Source organism: Nymphaea colorata, chromosome 10 (assembly GCF_008831285.2).
Source record: "Nymphaea colorata isolate Beijing-Zhang1983 chromosome 10, ASM883128v2, whole genome shotgun sequence".
Classification (NCBI taxonomy): domain Eukaryota; kingdom Viridiplantae; phylum Streptophyta; class Magnoliopsida; order Nymphaeales; family Nymphaeaceae; genus Nymphaea; species Nymphaea colorata.
The window spans coordinates 7,953,929-7,976,278 of NC_045147.1; the positions used below are offsets into that span (position 1 = coordinate 7,953,929).

A 22,350-nucleotide genomic window follows, 5' to 3' on the forward strand; every position below is an offset into this window, starting at 1 on the left:
TTATTTGAAACTTGAAGGCAAGAGACTAAAAAGAAATGGATTTGTTGACTAGCTCTAATACAATGAGATATTAAGAATATAATAGCCAGAACAATTATGTTCTCCCATGATATCCATTTTACAATGTCATACCAACATATACATTTTAAATTAGAGACAGTCACTATAAATGTACAGAATTAATTCTTAAAATATCAATTCTTCACTTCAAGGAAGCTTATAAGGGCTATATGACAAGGATAGTCTCATGATCATGGAAACTATCCATATGGCAAGGATAATCCAACGATCCTTGGCAACTAACACATAATAATAGCATATTGGAAAGTTTGCAATGATAATGTCTTTTGATTTGTCAAGACATGTCAACAACTTAAAATATCCTTCCTCCAGAAAAATATATATGGTTTTGAACTATTTTAGTTCTCTTTTCCTTTTGTGTTCAGTTTATACTGAACATGTACTTAACTAACGAATTTTAATTGAACGTGTTCATACTCTTGGTCTGATAAAAGGAGGGATGGTAGCCATCAATTAGAAAAAATAGAAATAGAAAACAATTTAGTGGTTCAACTAGCAATTGAGACATAAAATTGTAAATCAAAATAAAATATGTGAAACCAGATAAGGGGATATGAAGCATGAACGTTATGTGATTAAGCAGATGTCCACAAATTCACCTAGTGTTGCACTTTTAATGTGATGCTACCAAAACCACAAATTTCTTCGTTGATGTAGCATGGTGAAAAGATTGGTAATGAAAACAATAATCGTGATGATTTTGATAAAGGTGACAATCAAGGGAGCAATGTTAACACTATTCTAGATGATAAGGATGGTGTTGAAGATCATGGATGAACATCTTATCATGAGAATATCAAAGTAAAGGAGAAAAAACAAAAAGCAATTGTAACAAATCAGCTACAATAACTAACATGCTTATGTTATCAATAATAAATCGATATAGTAATAAGATCTTAACACAATAAGCATGAGATTGTAGAGCTCTTTAATTAATTGTGATGGAAAAATCCACTGTAATAGTTCTTTATATAAGGAGCAATATACATTGCAAAAACTGTTGTCTAATGAAGCGCAAAACCATTCTTATCAGTCAAGGTCGATAGTAGCCGTACATGGACCATGATAAATTACTTCTTCTTATCTTTGGTCCAACTTTTTCAAGATGATAACAAAGCAAGAAGATTTCTTCATCATGAACTAATATATGGAAAGTGTAAAAAGAAAATAATCTTAACTTTGAAGCAAGGCACAAGCTATGATGGATTTTGTGAAGATGAAGAATGATAATGCTTGCTAATTAAGATTTAGGTATCAATCGAATATATCATTGTGTTCTTCAATATTAAATCCCTGATTCGATTCATTTTTGGAACTAGCATTTGCAATTGGCCATTTAATTTGAGGGGGATTAAAACTATAATCATGAAGATGTTGATAAAGGTGATAATCAAAAGGGCAATGTTGACACGTAGCTAGGTTATTAGGATGATGTTGAAGATCACCCATCAACATTGTGTCATGAGTATATCAAAAGTAAAGGAAAAAACAAAAGGGTCCCGAGGGGGTTGACACAACTGTCAGGGTAGGTGCTGGAGGCGTCAACTCTCTTTGCTACAAATGAGGGGCTACTGACATGCAAGTTGAACTGTGGTAAGGGCGGCATCCCCAAGGCACTGAAAGCACAGGGGTTTGGTGAAGGTTTTAGCTGTCATCTAGGTAGCATGATGAAATACTCCTCCTGCTCACCCAAAAGAAAAAAAAAACAAAACAAAATGAAATGTAATAGTTACCAAGGATAACCAACATGTTATTCTTATCAATAACGAATATGACATAGCAAGAAAATTGCTATGCAATAAATGATTTAATATAGCTTCTTAAGAGGCATTTGATTACTCTAGATTCCTAGGTGAATTTATTTGATATGGATTTAATGTGACATACTTCTGCTAATGTGGCAAAAGCTTTAGGATAAAACCTATGGTTCGTCAAACTAATGATCTTAGGTCAACATAAGATCTATATTTAAGATCCTTATTTTACCTTTTTGCATTGAAAAGATGTCAGATTTAAGTTCCAATGGTTGGGGGTGGGGGTGGGGTTCTGTTCATATTACATGATTCTCAAATCTTGTAGGTTTTAGATCAGAGACAGTCAAACACACCCTAATTTTGATGAAAATTTCTTTATAACAGATCTCTAATTTAAGGAGCAATGCCTATTGCAAAAACTGCTACATAATGTAATAAAAAAACTAGTCTGTCATTCGAAGGACAATGGTGGCTTTTAGGGGACTAGGAATTTGGCTTTCGGTTGATTAAGAATTATTTTAACCCACGTCAAATTATTTCTTATTTTTAATTTATGTCTTTCAACAAATAACATATATAGGAAGACTTTGGTCTTCTGGTCCCTAATGCGCCTTCCATTGAACACTGTGCTACCTCAATCTGACGGAGTTAGTCTTTCCCTCACATATTAATAATATTCAATCACTTCGAAAGTGACCTAGATAACAAAATTATAAGCGACGGGTACATTACTATGTGACTCCAATTTTTATGTTTCATAAAATATTAAATTGCCTAACCTTTTCCCCCAGCGAAAAGTCCAGAATTTCAACTCAAATGGGTGTACGAAATTTACCCATATCCTTCATGTGGACTAGGGGATATGATGAGCGTTGAGTCCATGCCGTAGATGTCTGCGTGTGACAGTCCTAACCAGGAAAGAATGGTGGCGGAAAACAAACAAAAGCAATTAAAAATCTGGGCAACACATCACAAGTTTATTTCTTGGGGCCCTTGATTTGTTGGTCCTTACCTTTATGAGTCGTTGACAATATTCATACTCATATGATAGATCTATAACTTTACTGATTAGAAAAAACTGCCTACTGTTTGAAAAACTATGGATAATTACTCAGCAAAATCACTGTCACACAATAAAATCAAGTAAGAGTTCTTCACAATCATCATTTCCTAGATGGACTGTCCAGGATTTTGCTTTTCTTGTATGGTACAGAGAAAAACACACACTCACACACACACGGAGAGAGAGAGAGAGAGAGATTAGGGGAAGAGAGAGGGACAAAAACAAGTCTACTTAGCTTCCATAATACAACCCTTAATTTCAAGCTCAACATTCCTAGGTGAGAGAGAGAAAGGACCTACAAACCATACAGCAGTGTACATATATCAGTACTGACTTAAGAAAGAAAATGGATGAGATGTAATAATTTTTACTAGTTTTTTGTCCTTGTATTTGAGTTTGACACATGAAAGCGGATATGGTTTACGATGGAGATGAGGTTTGGTGCTTCATTACAAGTTGGCCAAGTTGGTCCTTATAATATTAAGGAGTGCTGAGATGGAATTGATTAGGTGGCTGTTAGCTGTTCCAAGTGGAAGAGACAACTTGTTGAGTAAAGGAACCATGCCAAAGAAGGTGAACGGATCACTCTGGCTTAAGGTGCATTTACTTGGCATTTGGAAACGGTTGTGTTTTTTTAAGCCAGTTATGCATGCCGTACGGTGCACCTAATTTTTATGCACCAATATAAGTAATGACAAAAATATTCTTGGTTAATAGAATATATATATATTCCTGATTAATAGAATATATATATATATATATAACTAAAATATTTTAAATAAAATACTTTTTAAAAATAATTCTCAAAATATTCCAATATCTACCCTGTTTTTTTTTTTGGCTTATATATTATAGGTGTTGCGTGCACCAACCGGCGCACGCAACTCAGTTTGACGCCAACATTTCGAATCGACCAGCTTACTCCGTTACTCGGTAAGGGTAAAATGAGTTTATATTATCCAGAACTTACCCCTTCTCAGCACTCTTTCTGCTACTTACTATCCTTTTTTCCCTCACGAATGCTTATATTATTTAAATAAAAAGTTTATAAATAACGCCTCCAATTTTGACGTTTTGAAAACTACACGTAACTGCTTAAATTTTAAAAATAATTCACGAGCATGTACTTCATACATAAAAAAATGTGAAAATGTATTTAAAAAGATTATTAACTCTCATAAAAACGATATTTGAAAAAAAAAACCGATTCAAACGCAGCAGAGCCTGAAACACAGGAGACCGGCACACGCTAACGATGGTCGAAGCTGCCGTTATAGTGATGTGCTGTGCTGCCCGCGGAAAGGGAGCAATGGCGGCAACAGCAGCAGCAGTGGGTCAGTTGCGCATTCTCCCCGACTCATGCCGATTGTTTTCCTTGCTTCGTCTCTCGCAGCGGAGGTTCGAAGCACGCGCATGGCTCTCCCGCGCCGCGACGCCTCACCATCCGCTCGCTGTACTCGTTCGCGCCTCTGCGCCGACCTCGGTGGAATCCTCGGTCTGTATCTTCTTAGTCTTCTTCTTCTTCTTTCTTTTTCTTCTTCTACTGCTCCTGTTCATGAATATGTCAATGGCGGTCTATTGCCGAGGCTTTTGTTGGCTTTCTTTCGCTTTTTTTTCAGTTTAAGCTCTCCATTTATTTTTTTATTGGTTCTCTCTGTAATTTACATTGGCTGTCTCCACTGTTGCTCACTATCTTGTTCTTGCTTCCTTCTTCCAATTTTTTTTCTTTTATTCTCAATTTTCTTGTTTATGTACGTGATTGTCGCTCTATTCCTGTTAGAATTTTATATTTGAATTTTATAGAATGCTCACCGACACGGGATTCCCATTTCCTTTAAAGTAGGATTTAGGAATTCCCCACCAAACCAATTTTCTCGTGGTCGAAATTCCTGCACCATTCGCAATTGAGATTATATAAATTTAGTGGGGGCTCAAAAATGTATTTCTGGGGTTCGTGCGCATGTTCAAATTATGTCTTAGGGAAACCGATTTTTCGCACTTTAGGCCCGAAATTCAGAGTAAATGAGGATTTAGGGAGTTGGCCTCCCCGTTTCTGCACGAAAAAAGTGTATATTATCGGAGGAAGTGGTGAATTCACCACTTCCTGTTTCTGAAGCCCGTAGCAGATGCCACAGAAGTTGTGGTCGAGATGGTTTGTGGATTCCAAACGGCTATAGCAGCTGAACATAATAAGATAGAAGTTACGACCCAGAAAGTTACAAGTACTTGGGCATGCACTTGGAAACCCCGTATTTGCCAATGGAAATGATTTGGCCTACTCCTCCGCCGGATATCTCGTATAACCCCTTTACTGTGTTGACAGAACATGGTAGAACATTCATATCAAGGAATTGTTTTGATTCAACCATTTATACTTTCCTACCCAATTTAACTTAAGCATATGAATTAATCACATAATATATCCCTGACAATCAAAATCTCCTTTTTCACATTGAGGAATAGTAAAAATAACTGATTCAATGAGATGCCTTGTTTTTATCAATTATTTGTGCTGATTGGTACCTGAAGTGTGTATTTTGTGAAAGTCTTTTTTCTTGATCAACCTCTTTCTTTTGTCTCTTCTTCGCCCAATTTATTGCCATGCCAACAGAATGGTGCATTTTTGTCCATAGCAAGAAAGCTGTATAAGGTACTAAAATTTAGGCTTTCCGTGCTTTATTTAAGAGTTCATGACAAATATGTTTCACCTCTTTGTTGTAAGCTTGAACCTCTGGTAAAGTTTGGGTAATGTGTCTAATGATTTACTCCATAATACTAGTTCTTCTTTGTGAAATTATATGATTGAATGTTGAATCCTCAGTTGTCTAGTTGAATTCTAACTTTCCATAATCCAAAAAATCTCAGGGCTTGACAACAAAACCTGTTTACCTGGCTGAGGGTTTGGATTTAAATCGTTCAGGTTGAACAGGATCAAGACTCAATTACCTGCGGCATGTCTCTATTGGCATAACCTGCGGTGTGTCCCTCTTGGCATAACCTGGTAGGGGTCTGTGTGATCCCATCTTGGCTATAGCCAGAGGAAAAAATACTTAAGGTTTTATAAAGGAATTGCTGATTCTATTTCAACTGAGCATATAGATACTTGAGACTTAACTTTTTGGTGCTTGCACAATGACAGCGCTGTAAATCAGGCCCAAGTTAGGCAAATACTTCAAGAATATCACTCTTGAATCTCTCACTAACTCAACAAGGCAATACACAAGAATCCTGTAACAAGAGGATAAGGAAAATATATTGATTTTCAGCCAAACAAGACAAAATACTACAAGATGTGGCTTAACAAGCCATCACCTAAAAGGGGACAACAGTCCCTTATTTATAATACAAGGGAAGAAGAGAAGAGGAGGGGAAATGGCTGTTGGGCCATTTCCAACGGCTAGAATTCTAGCCGTTGGAGAGAGGCCCAACAGCTAGTTCCCCTCTTAAATAATAATAAAGGTGTAAAAAGAAATAGAAAAATACATAAAAGAAAAAGGAAAATTACAAGTATGACCTAGGTACCATAAAATATACACATATCTATATATGTAAGACATATATTAGCATACTAATATATGTAATGTACATGCACATAGATATATATATATATATATAGGAATACATACATTCTAACATCCTTCCTCAAACTTACGGTGTGATAACCGAAAGTTTGCCAAGGAGAAATTGAAACCTGGCAGCAGCAAGAGCCTTGGTAAAGAAATCTCCTAGTTGATATTCAGAGGGAACATAGGAGAGATCTATGTTTTTCTGAAGGAACTCTTCACGAACATAATGACAGTCCATCTCTATATGTTTTGTTCTTTCATGAAATGTGTGATTGCTAGCAATATAGATTGCACTTTTGTTGTCGCAACAAAGCTTGACAGGATTCATGATATGAATTCTCATGTCCTTCAATAAGCTTTTAAGCCACACTATCTCCATTGTTGTAGTTGCCATCGCACGATACTCAGCTTCTGTTGATGATAATGACACCTTATTTTGTTTCTTGCATCGCCAGGAGATCAAGGAATCACCTAAAAACACACAAAAACCAGTGGTGGAGTGCCTATTGTTGGGATATCCACTCCAATCAGCATCTGTATAAGCAACTAATTCTAATATAGAAGAGGAAGACAGAAATAGTCCTTTGTTGACAGTGTTTTTCACATAACGGACAATCCGCATTGCCGCTCCCATGTGCACTGAGGTGGGTCTTTGTTGAAATTGGCTTATCACATGCACGGCATGAGCAATGTCAGGTCTGGTGATGGAGAGATAAGAGAGAGCGCCAACTATTTGCCGAAAAGGAGTGAGATTCTCCAATATCTCTCCATCATTAATTTTCATTTTTACTCCCATCGCCTCTGGAGTATCCACAACTTTGTCATCTGAGATACCTATTCTGTCAACTAATTCACTGGCAAACTTCATTTGAGAAAGAAGATAACCCTGTTTGCTATAAGCAACTTTAATTCCAAGAAAATAAGTTAGTCTTCCCAAATCAGTCATCTGAAAGCATTTGTTAAGAAAATGTTTAACCTCTATAATCCCTTTATCATCACTCCCAGTAATAACCATATCATCAACATACAATAATAAAACAATTACACCTACGGAGGTGGTTTTTACAAACATGGCAGTGTCAGAGTAGCAAGATTGAAAACCTTGATTAAACATGACACTACTAAACTTATCAAACCAGGCCTTGGGAACTTGTTTTAAACCATAAAGGGCTTTCTTAAGACGTAAAACTTTGTTTTGAGGTAGATCAAAACCAGGGGGAGCACCCATGAAAACTTCTTCCTGCAGTTGACCATTTAAGAAAGCATTTTTAACATCCATTTGAAAAATAGTCCAATGTTTAACAGAAGCAATGGCAATAAGAGTTCTAACAGAAGTCATGCGAGCAACAGGAGCAAAGGTTTCTTCATAATCAATCTCATATTCTTGAGCATATCCCTTGGCAACAAGTCTGGTCTTGTATCTTTCTAAGGTTCCGTCACTTCTAGTTTTGATTTTGTAGATCCATCTACAACCAATAGTCTTTTTCCCTGTTGGTAGAGGCACAATATCCCAAGTCTTGTTGCTTTCAAGAGCTTTAAGTTCAAGATTCATGGCTTCAATCCAATTGGGATCTTCCTTAGCTTCAAGGTAAGAAGATGGCTCATAAAAAGAATGATGTGCCATAAGACAAACTCGAAATTTTGGGAAAAAAGACTCATAAGAGATAAATCTTTGAGGAGGTCTAGTGTGCCTTTGGGATCTCCTAGGGAGAGATTGATTAGTTTCTTGATTTTGGGTATCTCTTCTTCTATAAACTAAGATATCTTTTGGAGGAATCAAATGAGTAGAATTGTCATTGTTGACTTCTTCAATTGGCACTTCTACAACTTTATCGGATTCATCATCATCAATATCATCATCATCATCAATATCATTAGTCCAAAGAAAAGTATAATCTTCTAGTTCCTTGGGTTCATCTTTGAAACCATCTTCATTTTCTAGAAAGATCACATTTCTTGAAACATAAACTTTATCTTTTTCAATATCATAACATCTATAACCCTTTTGAGTTTCGGAATACCCAATAAAAACCCAAGAAATGGCTTTGGAAGAAAGCTTATCATCTTTGTCACTTAACACAAAACATTTGCAACCAAAGACTTTAAGTCTATTGTAATTAGGTTTAACATGGTGAAGTTTCTCAAAAGGAGAAACATGTTTCAAAAGTTTGGTAGGCATTCTATTAATTAAATAGGTTGAAGTCAAAACAGCCTCAGCCCAAAAGTTTTTGCGAACATTTTTAGATAAAAGAATGGCTCTAGTAGTTTCAATAATGTGCCTATGTTTACGCTCGGCCACTCCATTTTGTTGTGGAGTGTTAGGACAAGATCTTTGATGAACAATGCTTTTTTCTTTTAGAAATTGTTGAAATTCATTTGACATAAATTCTCCTCCCGAATCACTTCTAAAGACTTTGATATTTGAGCCAAATTGGGTATAGATCGTGTAGAAATTTTTAAAGTTTATGAAAACCTCCGATTTGTGTTTGAGAAAGTAAACCCAAGTATGCCTAGAATAATCATCAATAAAAATCACATAGTACAATAATCCTCCTTTCGACATAATAGGAGCGGGTCCCCACACATCCGAATGCACTAAATCAAAAGATTTTTGGGCAATAAAGTTTCTATTATCAAAAGGTAAGACTTTCATTTTAGCCTTGATACAATCATTACAACAAAAGTTCTTTTGACAAAAATTTTCCATGAAGGGAAGATGAGACATTTTTTCTATATTGAAATGTTCAAGTCTTTGATGCCAAGTTTGAATGTCACATTCTTTGGAGATATTGCAAGATGGTCTTGAAAGATCCAAAAAGTCTACGTAGTAGAGATCTTTTGTTCTAAAACCTTCCCCAATCGTCTTCTTGGATACTCGGTCTTGTATCAAACATTTGGATTGTGAGAAGATTATATCAAAACCAAGGTCGGCTATTTGAGAAACGGACAATAAATTTAAGCTTAATTTAGGAATGTGTCTTACTTGAGGTACTTTTAAAGTTTTGGATCCAAAATCTAGGTCAAGATTTCCAATAAAATCAATTTCAAGAGAAGTACCATCCGCCGTTTTCACAAAGGAATAAGAATCATTTTTGGTGCATTCGGTGAGAAGGGATCCACAAGGCATCATATGAAAAGATGCACCCGAATCAATAATCCAAGAATACTTACTTGAAGAAGTAGATGCCACGGTAGCTCCCAAAGTGGAAGGCGTGCCTCCTTCCTTTAGAAACGGTTGAAGAGCACTTATGAGTTGATCAAGTTGGAATGAGCTTGCTTCTTTTCTTTCTTCTTGGATTGGAGCCGCAACATTGCTTCTTTTGTCAAAAGTTCTAAGTTTTGAACATCTTGGTTTGGTATGCCCTTCTTCTTGACAATGATAACAAATAACTTTTCTTCTTGCTCCTTCATTTGTACGATTGAAGTGAGGAGGTCTATAAGGTCTCAAATGGGCCCCCGGCCTAGATGTGGCAAGCACATTGTTGACTTTCTCTTTATCAAGACAAAGACGATTTTCCTCCATTTGAAGCTCTACAATAGCCTCATTCATAGATGGTGTTTTAGAACGATGAAGTAAAGCGGTTTTGACACCATCAAATTCCGGTCTAAGACCTATGATAAACTTGTAAAACTTCTCACGTTGTGTTTGCTTTTCTCTAAGAATAAGATCTTGTGTCCAATGTAGTTCAAAAATACTCAATTCATCATACAATTGATCCATTTCAGCCACATAATCTTTAATTGATCTATCTCCTTGTTGAAGATTGTGAATTTTGAGTTGAACATGATGCATATAAGCAACATCTCATGGTATGAGTTTTCTTTAGATATTCCCAAGCTTTTAGGTCAGAATTTAATTTAGAGATTTGCCCGCTAGTAGCATTGTCAACACAAGTCAAGATCCAAGTAATAATTTTGTGATGACCAACACTCCATTCTTCCCATTTCTTGTTGTATTCAGCCATTACTTTCTCTTTTTCGGTTGCATCCAATTCCATAGCCCTTCCATCAACAACTTTTGTAAGGACTAGTTGTGGTTCAAGTTTTGTCCCATCAACTAGTCCTCAAAGTCTTTTACTACGAATAAAGTGTTCCATAGTTCTAGCCCATTGTGTGTAATTTGTTGACGAGAGTTTGGGAAAAGGAAGAGAAGAGACTTTGTCATCCATGGGCACAATCAACAAGGTAGATCCACTTACAAGTTATGAAGAAGATGGCAGCCACGTGAAAAGAAGTCCACGGCAAGGATAAAAACTCAACAATAATAGAAACCAGTCACCCTTCCAACAGCCACGAGCTCACCACCAAGGGAGCTAAATTTCGTCAAGAAATCACCAAAAAGAAGCCAGCAAAAACACTCTTCTTCTTGTGTAAAACTACAGCAAGCAATATCTCGAACACTTGGAGTGCTTCACAGCTCCAACGTAAGAATAAAAACTGAACCTTCAATCTTGAATGGCAGCAAGACAAAGAGCCAAAGACGAGACTCTGATACCATGTAAATCAGGCCCAAGTTAGGCAAATACTTCAAGAATATCACTCTTGAATCTCTCACTAACTCAACAAGGCAATACACAAGAATCCTCTAACAAGAGGATAAGGAAAATATATTGATCTTCAGCCAAACAAGGCAAAATACTACAAGATGTGGCTTAACAAGCCATCACCTAAAAGGGGACAACAGTCCCTTATTTATAATACAAGGGAAAAAGAGAGGAGGAGGGGAAATGGCTGTTGGGCCATTTCCAACGGCTAGAATTCTAGCCGTTGGAGAGAGGCCCAACAGCTAGTTCCCCTTTTAAATAATAATAAAGGTGTAAAAAGAAATAGAAAAATACATAAAAGAAAAAGGAAAATTACAAGTATGATCTAGGTACCCTAAAATATACACATATCTATATATGTAAGACATATTAGCACACTAATATATGTAATGTACATGCACATAGATATATATATATATAGGAATACATACATTCTAACAAACACAGTATGTATTTTCACTTATTATTGGCTGCCAGGAATGCCAATCACATGATCCAAGTTCCATGTTTCTTCTTTTCATTAATCGTCTGTGTAGCTTTGTATCCTATGGCTTCATTCCCTTTTTGTCGTCTGTCTTTCCTGCTACTCTTCCATGAGTACATAATGCTCATCAGCGAGGGGGTTTTACTGAACTGCCTTTAGCAGCAAATGAGATGGGTTCAAACTGGTTAGTCAACAATGTTCTTCCTAGGCCATTTTCTTGCCAATTGGGACCCTAAACTCCAATTGGCCAGTACTACTTTCCTGTTTCCTTCATTAAGTGCATGTCTTAGTGTTTTATTTTTCTTCTTTTACATATACATCTCATTTTGTTTTGAAATTCTTATTTACATTTTTTTCTATCCAGAATCTGAAGTTGAACGGGAAAACCAAGCCAAGCATGGATGTTCTAGCTTGTCCTATATGTTACAGCTGCTTTGAAAGAAAAGAAAATGGTGATTCAAATGTGTAAGTTGTTGATGCCTTGTTAGAGAATTTGTATAATTTGACAGGCTCTCCTTTCTCCTGCCAATATTTCCAAAATCAAGTTTGAAGAGTTTTTAGGTTAAACATTCTAACTAAATGGTTCTTCGAATGTCACGCAGGGTCTCTTCATCAAGAGGTGGTGCTTATTGCGTGAACTGCAGAAAAGCATATTCTGATAAGGAGGCATTCCTAGACTTGACTGTTATTAATGATTCAAATGAATTCAGTGAATCTCAACCGTTGTTCTCAGAGATTTTCCAGTATGCAGTAACAAGTTTGACTTCAATTATTGTCTGTGTTTGCAAAATTTGTAGTTCACAAATCGAACATTACTTATTTGACCCTCTGCATCTTAGCACTTATTTTATGTATATGTATATCTAATATTACATATACATACATATATATATATATATATATATGTATATATATATGTATGTATGTATGTATGTATGTATGTATGTATATACACATGTATATATACATATATAGGTGGTGTTGTCCATCACAGAATTGCTTGAGTTTTGGAAAAGGTAAACTTATAACTTAAAGTTGATATTCCTTTGTCAGAAGCACTTGGAAACTTAACTATATGAAACCTTCAACCATGCATTGTTACATTGTTATCACAGTCATATTAATTTTTAAGATAATAATTAAGTGTAGACTTAGAGAAGCTTGTTTGCTTATTTGTTTTCTATGGAACAGGTGCCCACTAGTTTTATTCCTTTATGAAAGAGGATGCTATATGAAACCATTAATCATGTGTTGTTGGATTTTCATACTAATTTATAACAGAATTATTAGATGAAGAGAACCTTGTTTGCTCATCTGTTTTTACTGAACAGGAGCCGGCTCGTCTCATTCCTTTATGAAAGAGGATGGCGTCAAAATTTTGTATGGGGTGGTTTTCCTGGCCCAAACAAAGAGGTGTGTCTTTATGTTTTGTAAGTATTGTGCAATGTTTAATAACTCACCCAATCACTAGTTGATTCAATTCAACTTAGCTCCCTACTAGGTCAACCTAGTAAGGGGACTCAGTTTAATTCAAAACTCATAAAGACTTGCCCACAACTCGTTTGACTTGCCTAGAACTCAAGAAAACTCACCCACAACTCGTTGACTTCCTAGGATTCATATGACTTGACCAAATTTCGGTGATAGATGTTATCAGTGATAGTCATTTTTGTTGAATTATGCTACTATAAAGAGCTACATTTCCTGTTATTACATGTGTAAATATGGCTGGGTCATGGCTTTACTCGACGTTAATTTGACCTGTTTATGAATTATATAAGTAATCAGGTCATTCTGTAACTTTTTTATGTTTAAATGTCAAGTTATATATTGTTTTTCATGTAAAAAAATAATAGTTAACAAAACCCAGCCCAAGTCTCCGAGTTGATCCACTTACTCATAGGTCAATAATGGATCACTGGAATCTTGAGTAACTGGATTTTAGAACATTGGTCTTGTCTTCCTATATGAAGTAAATCTCTGCCTTTAAATTTTTATGTCCCTATTTATTTGTTCTACTGAGTTCTTATATGAAGTATTCTGGGACGTAACACAATAACTGATTCATGAAGCAATCTATCTACAGTTTGAAATGGCTAAGGAATACTTGCAGCCAACTTTTGGAGGTGTAATCATTGATGCTAGTTGTGCGAGTGGCTTATTTTCCAGGCGTTTTGCTAAGAGCAGACTGTACTCTCTTGTGGTAGCTTTGGATTATTCAGAGAATATGTTACGCCAGTGCGATGAATTCAACAAGCAGGAGGGCATTCTGGCTGATGAGTATGTAGCTTTTTTTGCAGCATATTCTTTCCGAGGCTTCATTGGGAATGTTCATGAATTCCTAGATTTTGTTCTTATCCAGGAGTTTTATCCTTGTAAGAGCCGACATATCGAGACTTCCTTTTGTAACCAACACCATAGATGCCGTACATGCTGGTGCTGCTTTGCATTCCTGGCCCTCACCATCTATTGCAGTAAGAATTTTTACTTTATTTTTGTTTACGTGTTCCACACATCACATTCTCATATTGTTTTATCCCAACATGCTGGCTCCATAGTTTGCATTTGGATCTTTGTTATGTTTTTGAGGCAACTGGTGTAGCTGTATTTGGTTTTGGCGAATTAGGTTCTCAAACTTCATGCATATGATATATTTCATTTGCATAATGGCTCAGTGTGCATTATGATTTACTCTTCAGTTGTTCAAGCTGCAAGCACCATCAAGCTAAACTTATAAGCGATGTGTGTTTTACACTTTCTAGGATCCAAATTCCTTCATTAATTTGTAAGAAGATAAGCATTAAATGTGTTGTATGCCACTAGGCCTTATGGTTATAGCCACTGTGATAAAAGGCGTATCGTAATGCACATCGGTCAGGCTGACCTACATGCGTAAGCATACATAAACTTTATTTTTTAATTCATAAAAAAATCATAAAAATAAAGAAGAATAGGCAAAATTCAGAAAAAAATAAGAAAAAATCAAGAAATATATTATATATAAAAAACTCATCACACACAATGAACATTCATGATTCATAATTCATAAACCATAGAATGTCAATTACAAATCAACGAGGAATTTTCACACACAATGAACAATCATGCAGCAATCCATATTATATATAAAAAATCATATTCATTAAACTTCAGTTTGTTATATCACATCAAAACATATAGTTCATAATTGTTCACTGTGCAATGAAAATTGAAATTATGTTTATGATTAAGTAACTGCGTGATTGTTGTCAATCAATATGATAATGATCATCTTTTTCATTTTCATTCTCATTTGCTCCAATGCTTGTTTCATTGCTGCATTGTCTCCTTAGCAACGTTGAAAATGAAAGGGAAGAGGAGCTTTTGAATGAAAACTCCACAAAAAGGGGTCTCAGGCCTCCTTTTTTTTTAAAAAAAACACAGAGCCATAACCATTGTATCGTATGATATGAGGGTCGTGTAAGGTATGGCCAATACAGGCATGTATACAAGCATTTTGTGTATCGATTCCATATCGACTATGTCACACGGATACGGGTACGGGTATCCTATGGATACAGGTACGGGTACGGGGACACGGCATTTTCAAAATTTTAGGATACGCGGATACGGTGAATATTATATTCAAAAAAATTAAAAATGATAATAAAGAAAGTCTCAAACAAAACATTGTTCATCACCAATCTCAAAAGTGATAACTGCTAAGACATAAGCAAGAAAGTCTCAAACAAAGTTACAAAACATTGTTCATCAATCATCACAAAACATTGTTCATCATCATTCTAGTCATCATCAATGCCCAAATCATCGTTCTCTTGAATCTCCTCTTCTTCCACAATAGAAGATGTTGATGGAATACAAGGTTCTTCTAATATTGAATTAACAACTTCAAGTTCATTCTCTTGTTCTAAGTTAAAGTCCTCAACATTCACGTCCCAATCTTTAGTTTCCCCTTCCCTACAAAACAAAAAAATTGTAATTATTATGATATTATTATCGAATAAGAAGAGAAACATCTAACTCAATAAATCATATACTTAATTTACCTATATTCTGCTTTGTTCCTTGATAGAAGTCGAAGGTTAGAATGCACATAAACCAGATTTTCTGCACGTTTGCTTGTGAGATTATTTCGTTTTATAGTGTGGATTTGTGAATATGTACTCCAATTTCTCTCACAGCATGAAGATGTAGCAGGTTGAGCTAGCAATCTGAAAGCAAGGTATTGAAGAGTAGGATAAGCACATCCATGTTTAATCCACCAAGACATTGATGGCAAATCATCTTTGTCTGCAGTTGCACCTACATCTTCTCTAATTCCAGTACAAAACCTTTCAAACTCATCATTAGCTTGGCGATTTTGATGTGCATCAATGAAAATCCTATTAATACATGCCAATCTGTTTGTTGACAATTCTGGGTCCAGATGTGGTGGGGTTCTTCCAAGACCCCCTACAAGCCACTTTTTTCCATAATGTTTAGGACTTAATCTATGTGCCATGCATTGAAGAGGATTGCTACTTTTATCCCATCTTGCAATCAATATTCTATGCACATGATCAAAAAATGCTGAATCTTCAAGTGCAATATTTTTTTTCTCATACTTAAAAACAACCTCTTGGATTTTTTAAATCATAGTGTCCCACATCTCATACACACAGTGCAACGTTGAATTATCACAATCAAGAACTCTCAACATCTCCCAGATCGGCTCTGTGAATGCAAGTAAATAGAAGATTTGATCCCACCACTTGTCTTCAAGAATCAATCTTTTGATTGCTCAAGAATCAATCATCAGCACGGTAGAAACTCCAATCATCATCAGTCACCATACTGATCAATGCACTTTTTACCCTTTTTATCCTTTTGACCATAACAATTAGATATGCAAAACGTGTCTCTGCAACTCTTAATAATTTTAGGTCAGAATGCTTGTTATAAATGGAGAGTGCATGTTGATGATTTACTATGAAATTTCTGATGTTCCTCACATCCTTTTCCAAGTCTTCAATCCACGAACATAATTCATAAGCATGAGGATCTTGCTCTTTACTTGGTGGATTGCATATACTCTTTAGAGCCAAATTTAAGCTATGAACTGCACAAGGAGTCCAAAAGATATGAGGGTACTCCTTTTCTATCGCAATACCAGCTGCTCTGCATACAGGTGCATTGTTTGTAATTAGTTGAACAACATTTTCTTTCCCCACTTCTTCAATTGTTTCCATAAACAATCCTTTCAAATACTCAACACTTTTGTATTCAGCAGATGCATCTATTGCTTTCAAGAAAATTGGTCCATTTGCTGAAGTTGAAATGAAATTAATAAGAGGGCGTCGTTGCAAATCTGTCCAGCCATCAGAAACAATAGACAATCCGTGTCGATCCCAAGTGAACTTTTGATAACAATTTGTTCACTCAAGTCATCTGTTGTTCTAGTAGTATAGTACGAAGCCTTTCAGAACTAGGGGGAACATACTCAGCCAAGTTAGAATTTGCAATAGATGTAACTAAGTCTCTCCAATATGGACTTCTAGCTACATTAAATGGTATGTAATTAGCATAAAGAAATGTCGCCACTTTTAGATCTAATTCTCGCCGTCCTTGTAAACTAAATGAATCCATAATTGATTTCTGATGCACATCAACAACTTTTCTTTTTTTGGGAGGATTCTGAATATCATCATGTAAAATTGAAGCAATGTCAATGTAACTAGATCCAGATGATGTGCTTTTCTTATTCTCAAAGGCTTTTTGTTCTTTCTTCAACTGAGCCAAAGTCTCGTTACTGACATCTTTACATGGTTGAATTTCTTTTTGACTGATTTTTAACAGATGTGCTTTCACTCTTGTATATGATCCATTGAACTCTCCCTCACAAAAACTACACTTAAAAAAAGCATTTCCACCACCTCCCGGAGGTTTCCCCATTATTGTCACGTATGACCATAATGGTGGCTGTGCAATAGACGCAGCTGATCCAAAACCTCCAGAACCACAATTTGTAGGTTGAGACTGAGACACTGTTTTTCCTTTCCTTGCCATACTACATTAAACATATAATGAACATAAACATGCAGTCACAAAACATATATGAACATAAAACGTCTGAAATAAAACAGCCGAGGAAATATGCATACTATCATGTTATAAACTTCTAAAATTAACATTTTATATGTTAATGCCATCTAGATTGCATGCTAGAAGCCAATAGAATCATTAATTTCCCAGCAACAGCCGAGTTCATCTATAATATCTAGCTGCGATTGACTATGTAGCTGAACCTGCTACATATCTAGCATCATCAACAACAACGAAGGCTACATATCTAGCATCATCAACAACAACGAAGGCAAAATCCCCAAATCGGCAAAATCCCCAAATCCCAAAATCAAACAAAAAAAAGAAAATATCGCACATAGCAGTGAAGAATAGGATCCTTAACCGTCCAATCTTCAAACCAAAACATCCCAAAATCGGCAAGAAATACCCAATCTAAAAAATCCCCAAATGAAAGTTGAAACCCTAACTTCTAATGTTGAAAATAATAGATAAAACACTTACCTGTCTGCCGCCGGACGCCACCGGATGTCGCCGTCGATTGCCGGAGGTCGTCGCCGTCGCCGTCACCCACCATTGCCGAATTGTGCTGCCGCGGAAGTCGTCGAGGTAAGGAAGGTCGACTGTTGGAGGGTAAAGTCGCGTAAAGAGAAAACGAAGGTTTAAAAGAAAATCGGGTTGGTTTGGTTCGGGTCTGACCCAGACCCGATCCAAAACGTATCCTGCGGTGTCCCCGTGTCGGGATCCCCATGTCGGCGTGTCGACGCCGGTACTTGACCTTCCCAGCCGTATCCGTGTGACATAGCATATCGAATAGATCTTTTTAACCCCTATGAGACGTATTGTATGAGTAACACTGGGTATAGCTTTTTGTTTGGCTGGTTTGGTTTCATATCTTGCTTGTATTTTCTGCAAAGGTGAAGTCTGATCGATATTCTTGATGGGGCATATCATGCTTGATCACTCGTTGCTGATGGGCAACTATGTCATGTTTGAGAACTGGAAGCATGTTATCGCAGGTTGCTGAAATCAGTCGTGTCTTAAGGCCTGGGGGTGTCTTTGTTGCATCTACATTTATACTTGGCGAGTCTATCCCACCACAAGCCAATAGCCTGCTGCGCCAGGTACTACTTTTTTGCTAATAGTGAAAATATGATTTACTAAGTTTGTCCATGGGGAATGCAGTCTTTTCCTAAAACGGCGAGGTTTTTCTCGAGTATAATACAACGAGCTTGAAAAAAATGAAAAAATAGGATAAATTTTTAAAAATTTAAAAAAATAAAAATAAGAAAAAAATAAAATAAGTGAGAAACTAATAACACAAGCATCAAAAAACAAGTAGATTTGCAACAAATAAAAAATAGAAAATTAAAAACAAAAAACTGTTTGGCACTAAAAAAATGAAAAAACTGAAAAAAACGCGTTAAAACTGTTTGGCTCTAATAACGCGTATTTTTTTTCGTTTTGACGTTTTTATTAAAACAACATGTTTTTTTTTTTAGTTTTAAATGGCAATTTAATTTATCACGTTTTTTTCACGCTTTTTATGACACGGGTCTTTCCTAGGATCACTTTTCCTGCTTCTCAGGTTATTTAGTGGCTTGATCAATAATTTGTTAGAGGCTACCCACCTCATGGGCTTTAGATAATTTCCAAGTTTTGCTACTGAACATGGACTGAGTGTATTCTTAGTATTTTTACAATTTGAACTTAAATATTCAAGGGCATATTCATCATAAATTGCAGAAACCAAGAACATAGAAACTTTGAAGTGATTAATCTAGTGTCTTTAGTGGCCAAATGATTGCATGGGTTCATTCTATAGGCAGGAAAAATGCCCACATGTAGATCAAACATTTTGGTGTCAGTCTGCTGATACTGATAGAAAATCATTTGGTTAATCTATATCCTTTCTTCCTATTTGATAGAATGTAGGACGATTTTTCCAGTACTTCTCTTCTGAAAGAGAGTTGGAGGGTCTCTGCAGAGCATGTGGTTTGGTTGGATTTACATGCCAGAGGAGAGGAACGTTTATCATGATCTCTGCCACCAAGCCCCTCTAAGTCAACTGAATTTTGCGGAGCCTATCCGATCATGGCATGTAATCATTTTGTTCGACATAATTCTACTGGCTGAAGTTTTCTGCACCTACAGCTTCATCCGATATTGCAAAGCAAAAAAGCTTGAGTATGAGATATAATATGTATGAGCTTATTTATGTGGTCTGAATTCCTTTATTCGCTTGAAAAGCGTTTGATTGCCTTTAATTTATTTTGGTTCAAAAATTCCTCAGGCTTTGAGATCGATAAATTGACAATTAGACCTTCTCCCTTTGATTTTAGATCAGAGCTTTATGCAAAAAGTAAAATGAGGATATCAATTGAAGATATTTAGGTCTGACCTAAGATCACTAGTTTGTTGTTACTGTGATTCTTTTGCCACATCAGATTCATAGATCTAATATGAGATAGTCGAACATCCCTTTATTTCTGATTTTTCTGACATAGCAATCATAGATCTAAAATCTGAGGTAATCGAACACCCCTTTATTTTTTAAATAGCAATTAACTTTCTGCTTAATGCTAGTCTAAGATAATAAGAAAAAGTAGATATGACCAGTTGTATGGCAGTGCCTTTTGACATAATGCAGTTCTCATGGTTCTTTGATGCAAACATTGACTTCTTTCTGTTGGGACTTTTTTTCCTCATGAAGCTAGTAGAGGCAAAAATGATCTCTCCCTTGCTCTCTCTTCCGGGCATATGATTACCTGGTTTGTACAGAACCACCAAGGGGTAGATGAGTGCAGGTTAGGCCGCTGTATGTAAGGCGGAGGGAGCCCAAGCTTTCTTCCTTCCTATCTTCTGCACGCTCCCAAGCTTTCTTCCTTCCTATCTGCATGTATTAAGACCCAAGTGAGGAGTTTCCTGTGTCTTAAGGCGGTAGGGCGCGGCATCCAAGCTGACGGGTGCACCGTTGCTATCGCTGACACCGACGCAGCTCAGGACCCCGAAGGCAGGGGGAATGGGGTGCCTTCGGGCCTTGCTTGGGTGGTGGGGGTTAACACCTCTCGCTCACCCAAAAAGAACCCAAGTGAGGAGTGGCATACAAAGTCTAAAGAAGTAATGCCCACTTAATCAAACTAAGTTGCTTAGCAGTAGCAGTATCAACGTGATGATTTTCTTGTCAGCTTTACTATAATCGATAAGGTTGCCAAAGGTACAGATGTAAGCTAAGGGCATCTAAGGGGCAGAGCCAAGGTGGGGCTTGCATGGGCCTTCACTTCACTTCAATTTTTTTTTTCAAATTTACATATAAATTTTAGAAAATTTAACTTATTTTATATAAATTTTTTGAAAAATGATATATAGGATTCAACTAAAATTTAGAAACTTTATTCAGTCTTATCATAAAAAATTTCTTTTCCACCCCTGGGCAACCTTGCCGGCTCGTCCAAAATGAGTAAGAATTCAGCGGTACAACCTGCTTCAGCAGATGGAATCAAAACTTTGTCGGTCTTGAATTCGCGACATTATGTCTAGTTGGTGACACCAACAAGGTGCTTCGAACAAATGAGCAGGACCTTGAGCTGTATAAATTGATTTCTTTCAACATTCAAAGTTGCAAGTGCTTTGTGCAAAAGCCCTATGCTTTGCGAGTGCTTTGTGCAAAGCCCTAACGCATTTGAAAGTAACGAGTTCCCAGATGTCATTCTTCGCCTTTTAAGGGCCGTTTGATGGCAGAAAATATGGAAATGGAAAAAAATTTCCAGAAAAAAATTCCTGGAATTGATGAATAGGAAATAAAATTTCAATTGTCCAAAACCAAGTTTTGTTTGTTACATAGGAATTATGTTTCTGGAATTTTTTTTTTTTTGTTTGATGAAAAAAAATTGGAAAAGAAGGAAGAGGACGACGGTTCTGTGCGAGAGGAAGACGACGACCACCGCCATCACCGAGGAAACCCCGAGTCGTCTTTTCCTCCGCCCTCTGGTCTACACCACCACCATCCCGGACCTGCAGAAGTGGCATTCGTGGGCCAGAAACATCGCCCTCTTTGTGGGTTCGAAGTTTGCCCAGCTCGACAATGGCCCCGACTCTCACACCCTCTGCAGAGAGGTCGAATAGCTCTTGGAGGATGCCGTCGAGATCTATGACCACCGATATACTCTGGAAGATTTTCTCAACTGGAAGCAAAAGGGGGACGGAACTCCACCCGCAAGAAAAGAGGGAGGAAGTGTAGGAATCTCATCCTTTCCCTTTCCCTCTCTCTCTATGTCTCTCCCTGTGGATTAGGGCAGCCATATCCGCCTGCGCATTCAACTTTTTGCGTTCCATCTCTGTTCAAAGGGTTTCTGCCACATCCAATTCCACCTGACGGCTGACGGCCGATTCGTTTGATCAGAGGGGTTAAGAAGAGGAAGCAAAAGGAAAGAGGAGGAGAAGATGATGATGCAGAACCCTACCCAGATGAAGGCACCGTCGCCTGCCAAGCTTGGCCTCTCCAATCCCCATTCCCCATCTATCCTCTCTCCCCCATCATCCACTAGCACCAATCCAACGCCACAACCGCCAGTACCACCACCATCAGCGGCAGCAACAAGGTCAGCCTCAACCGCCCAACAGAAGCAGACATTCTTCCTCCCAACGGATTCCCCGGCGAAACCTCAGGTGGGTGAACGGGCGAGAGGAAGACGCTGTGAGAGGGCAAACGGGCGAGAGGAAGACGCTGTGAGAGGAGACAGCGAGGTTGGTGCGGCTGCGGGTGAGAGGAAGACGCTGTGAGAGGAGAAAGCGAGGT

The 22,350-nt window shown here is 37.1% G+C and overlaps 1 protein-coding gene across 1 annotated transcript; it reads left to right on the forward strand.

The window, feature by feature from the left end:
• The first annotated feature begins 4,111 nt into the window (after window positions 1-4,111).
• LOC116261942 (uncharacterized methyltransferase At1g78140, chloroplastic-like) lies at window positions 4,112-19,770 on the forward strand. The gene is made up of 8 exons (XM_031640897.2): window positions 4,112-4,393; window positions 11,857-11,957; window positions 12,095-12,235; window positions 12,824-12,905; window positions 13,579-13,772; window positions 13,855-13,966; window positions 18,572-18,676; window positions 19,481-19,770. The coding sequence occupies exons 1-8, from the start codon at window positions 4,154-4,156 to the stop codon at window positions 19,613-19,615; spliced, it is 1,110 nt and encodes a 369-aa protein (XP_031496757.1). The 5' UTR covers window positions 4,112-4,153; the 3' UTR covers window positions 19,616-19,770.
• The last annotated feature ends 2,580 nt before the right edge of the window (window positions 19,771-22,350 follow it).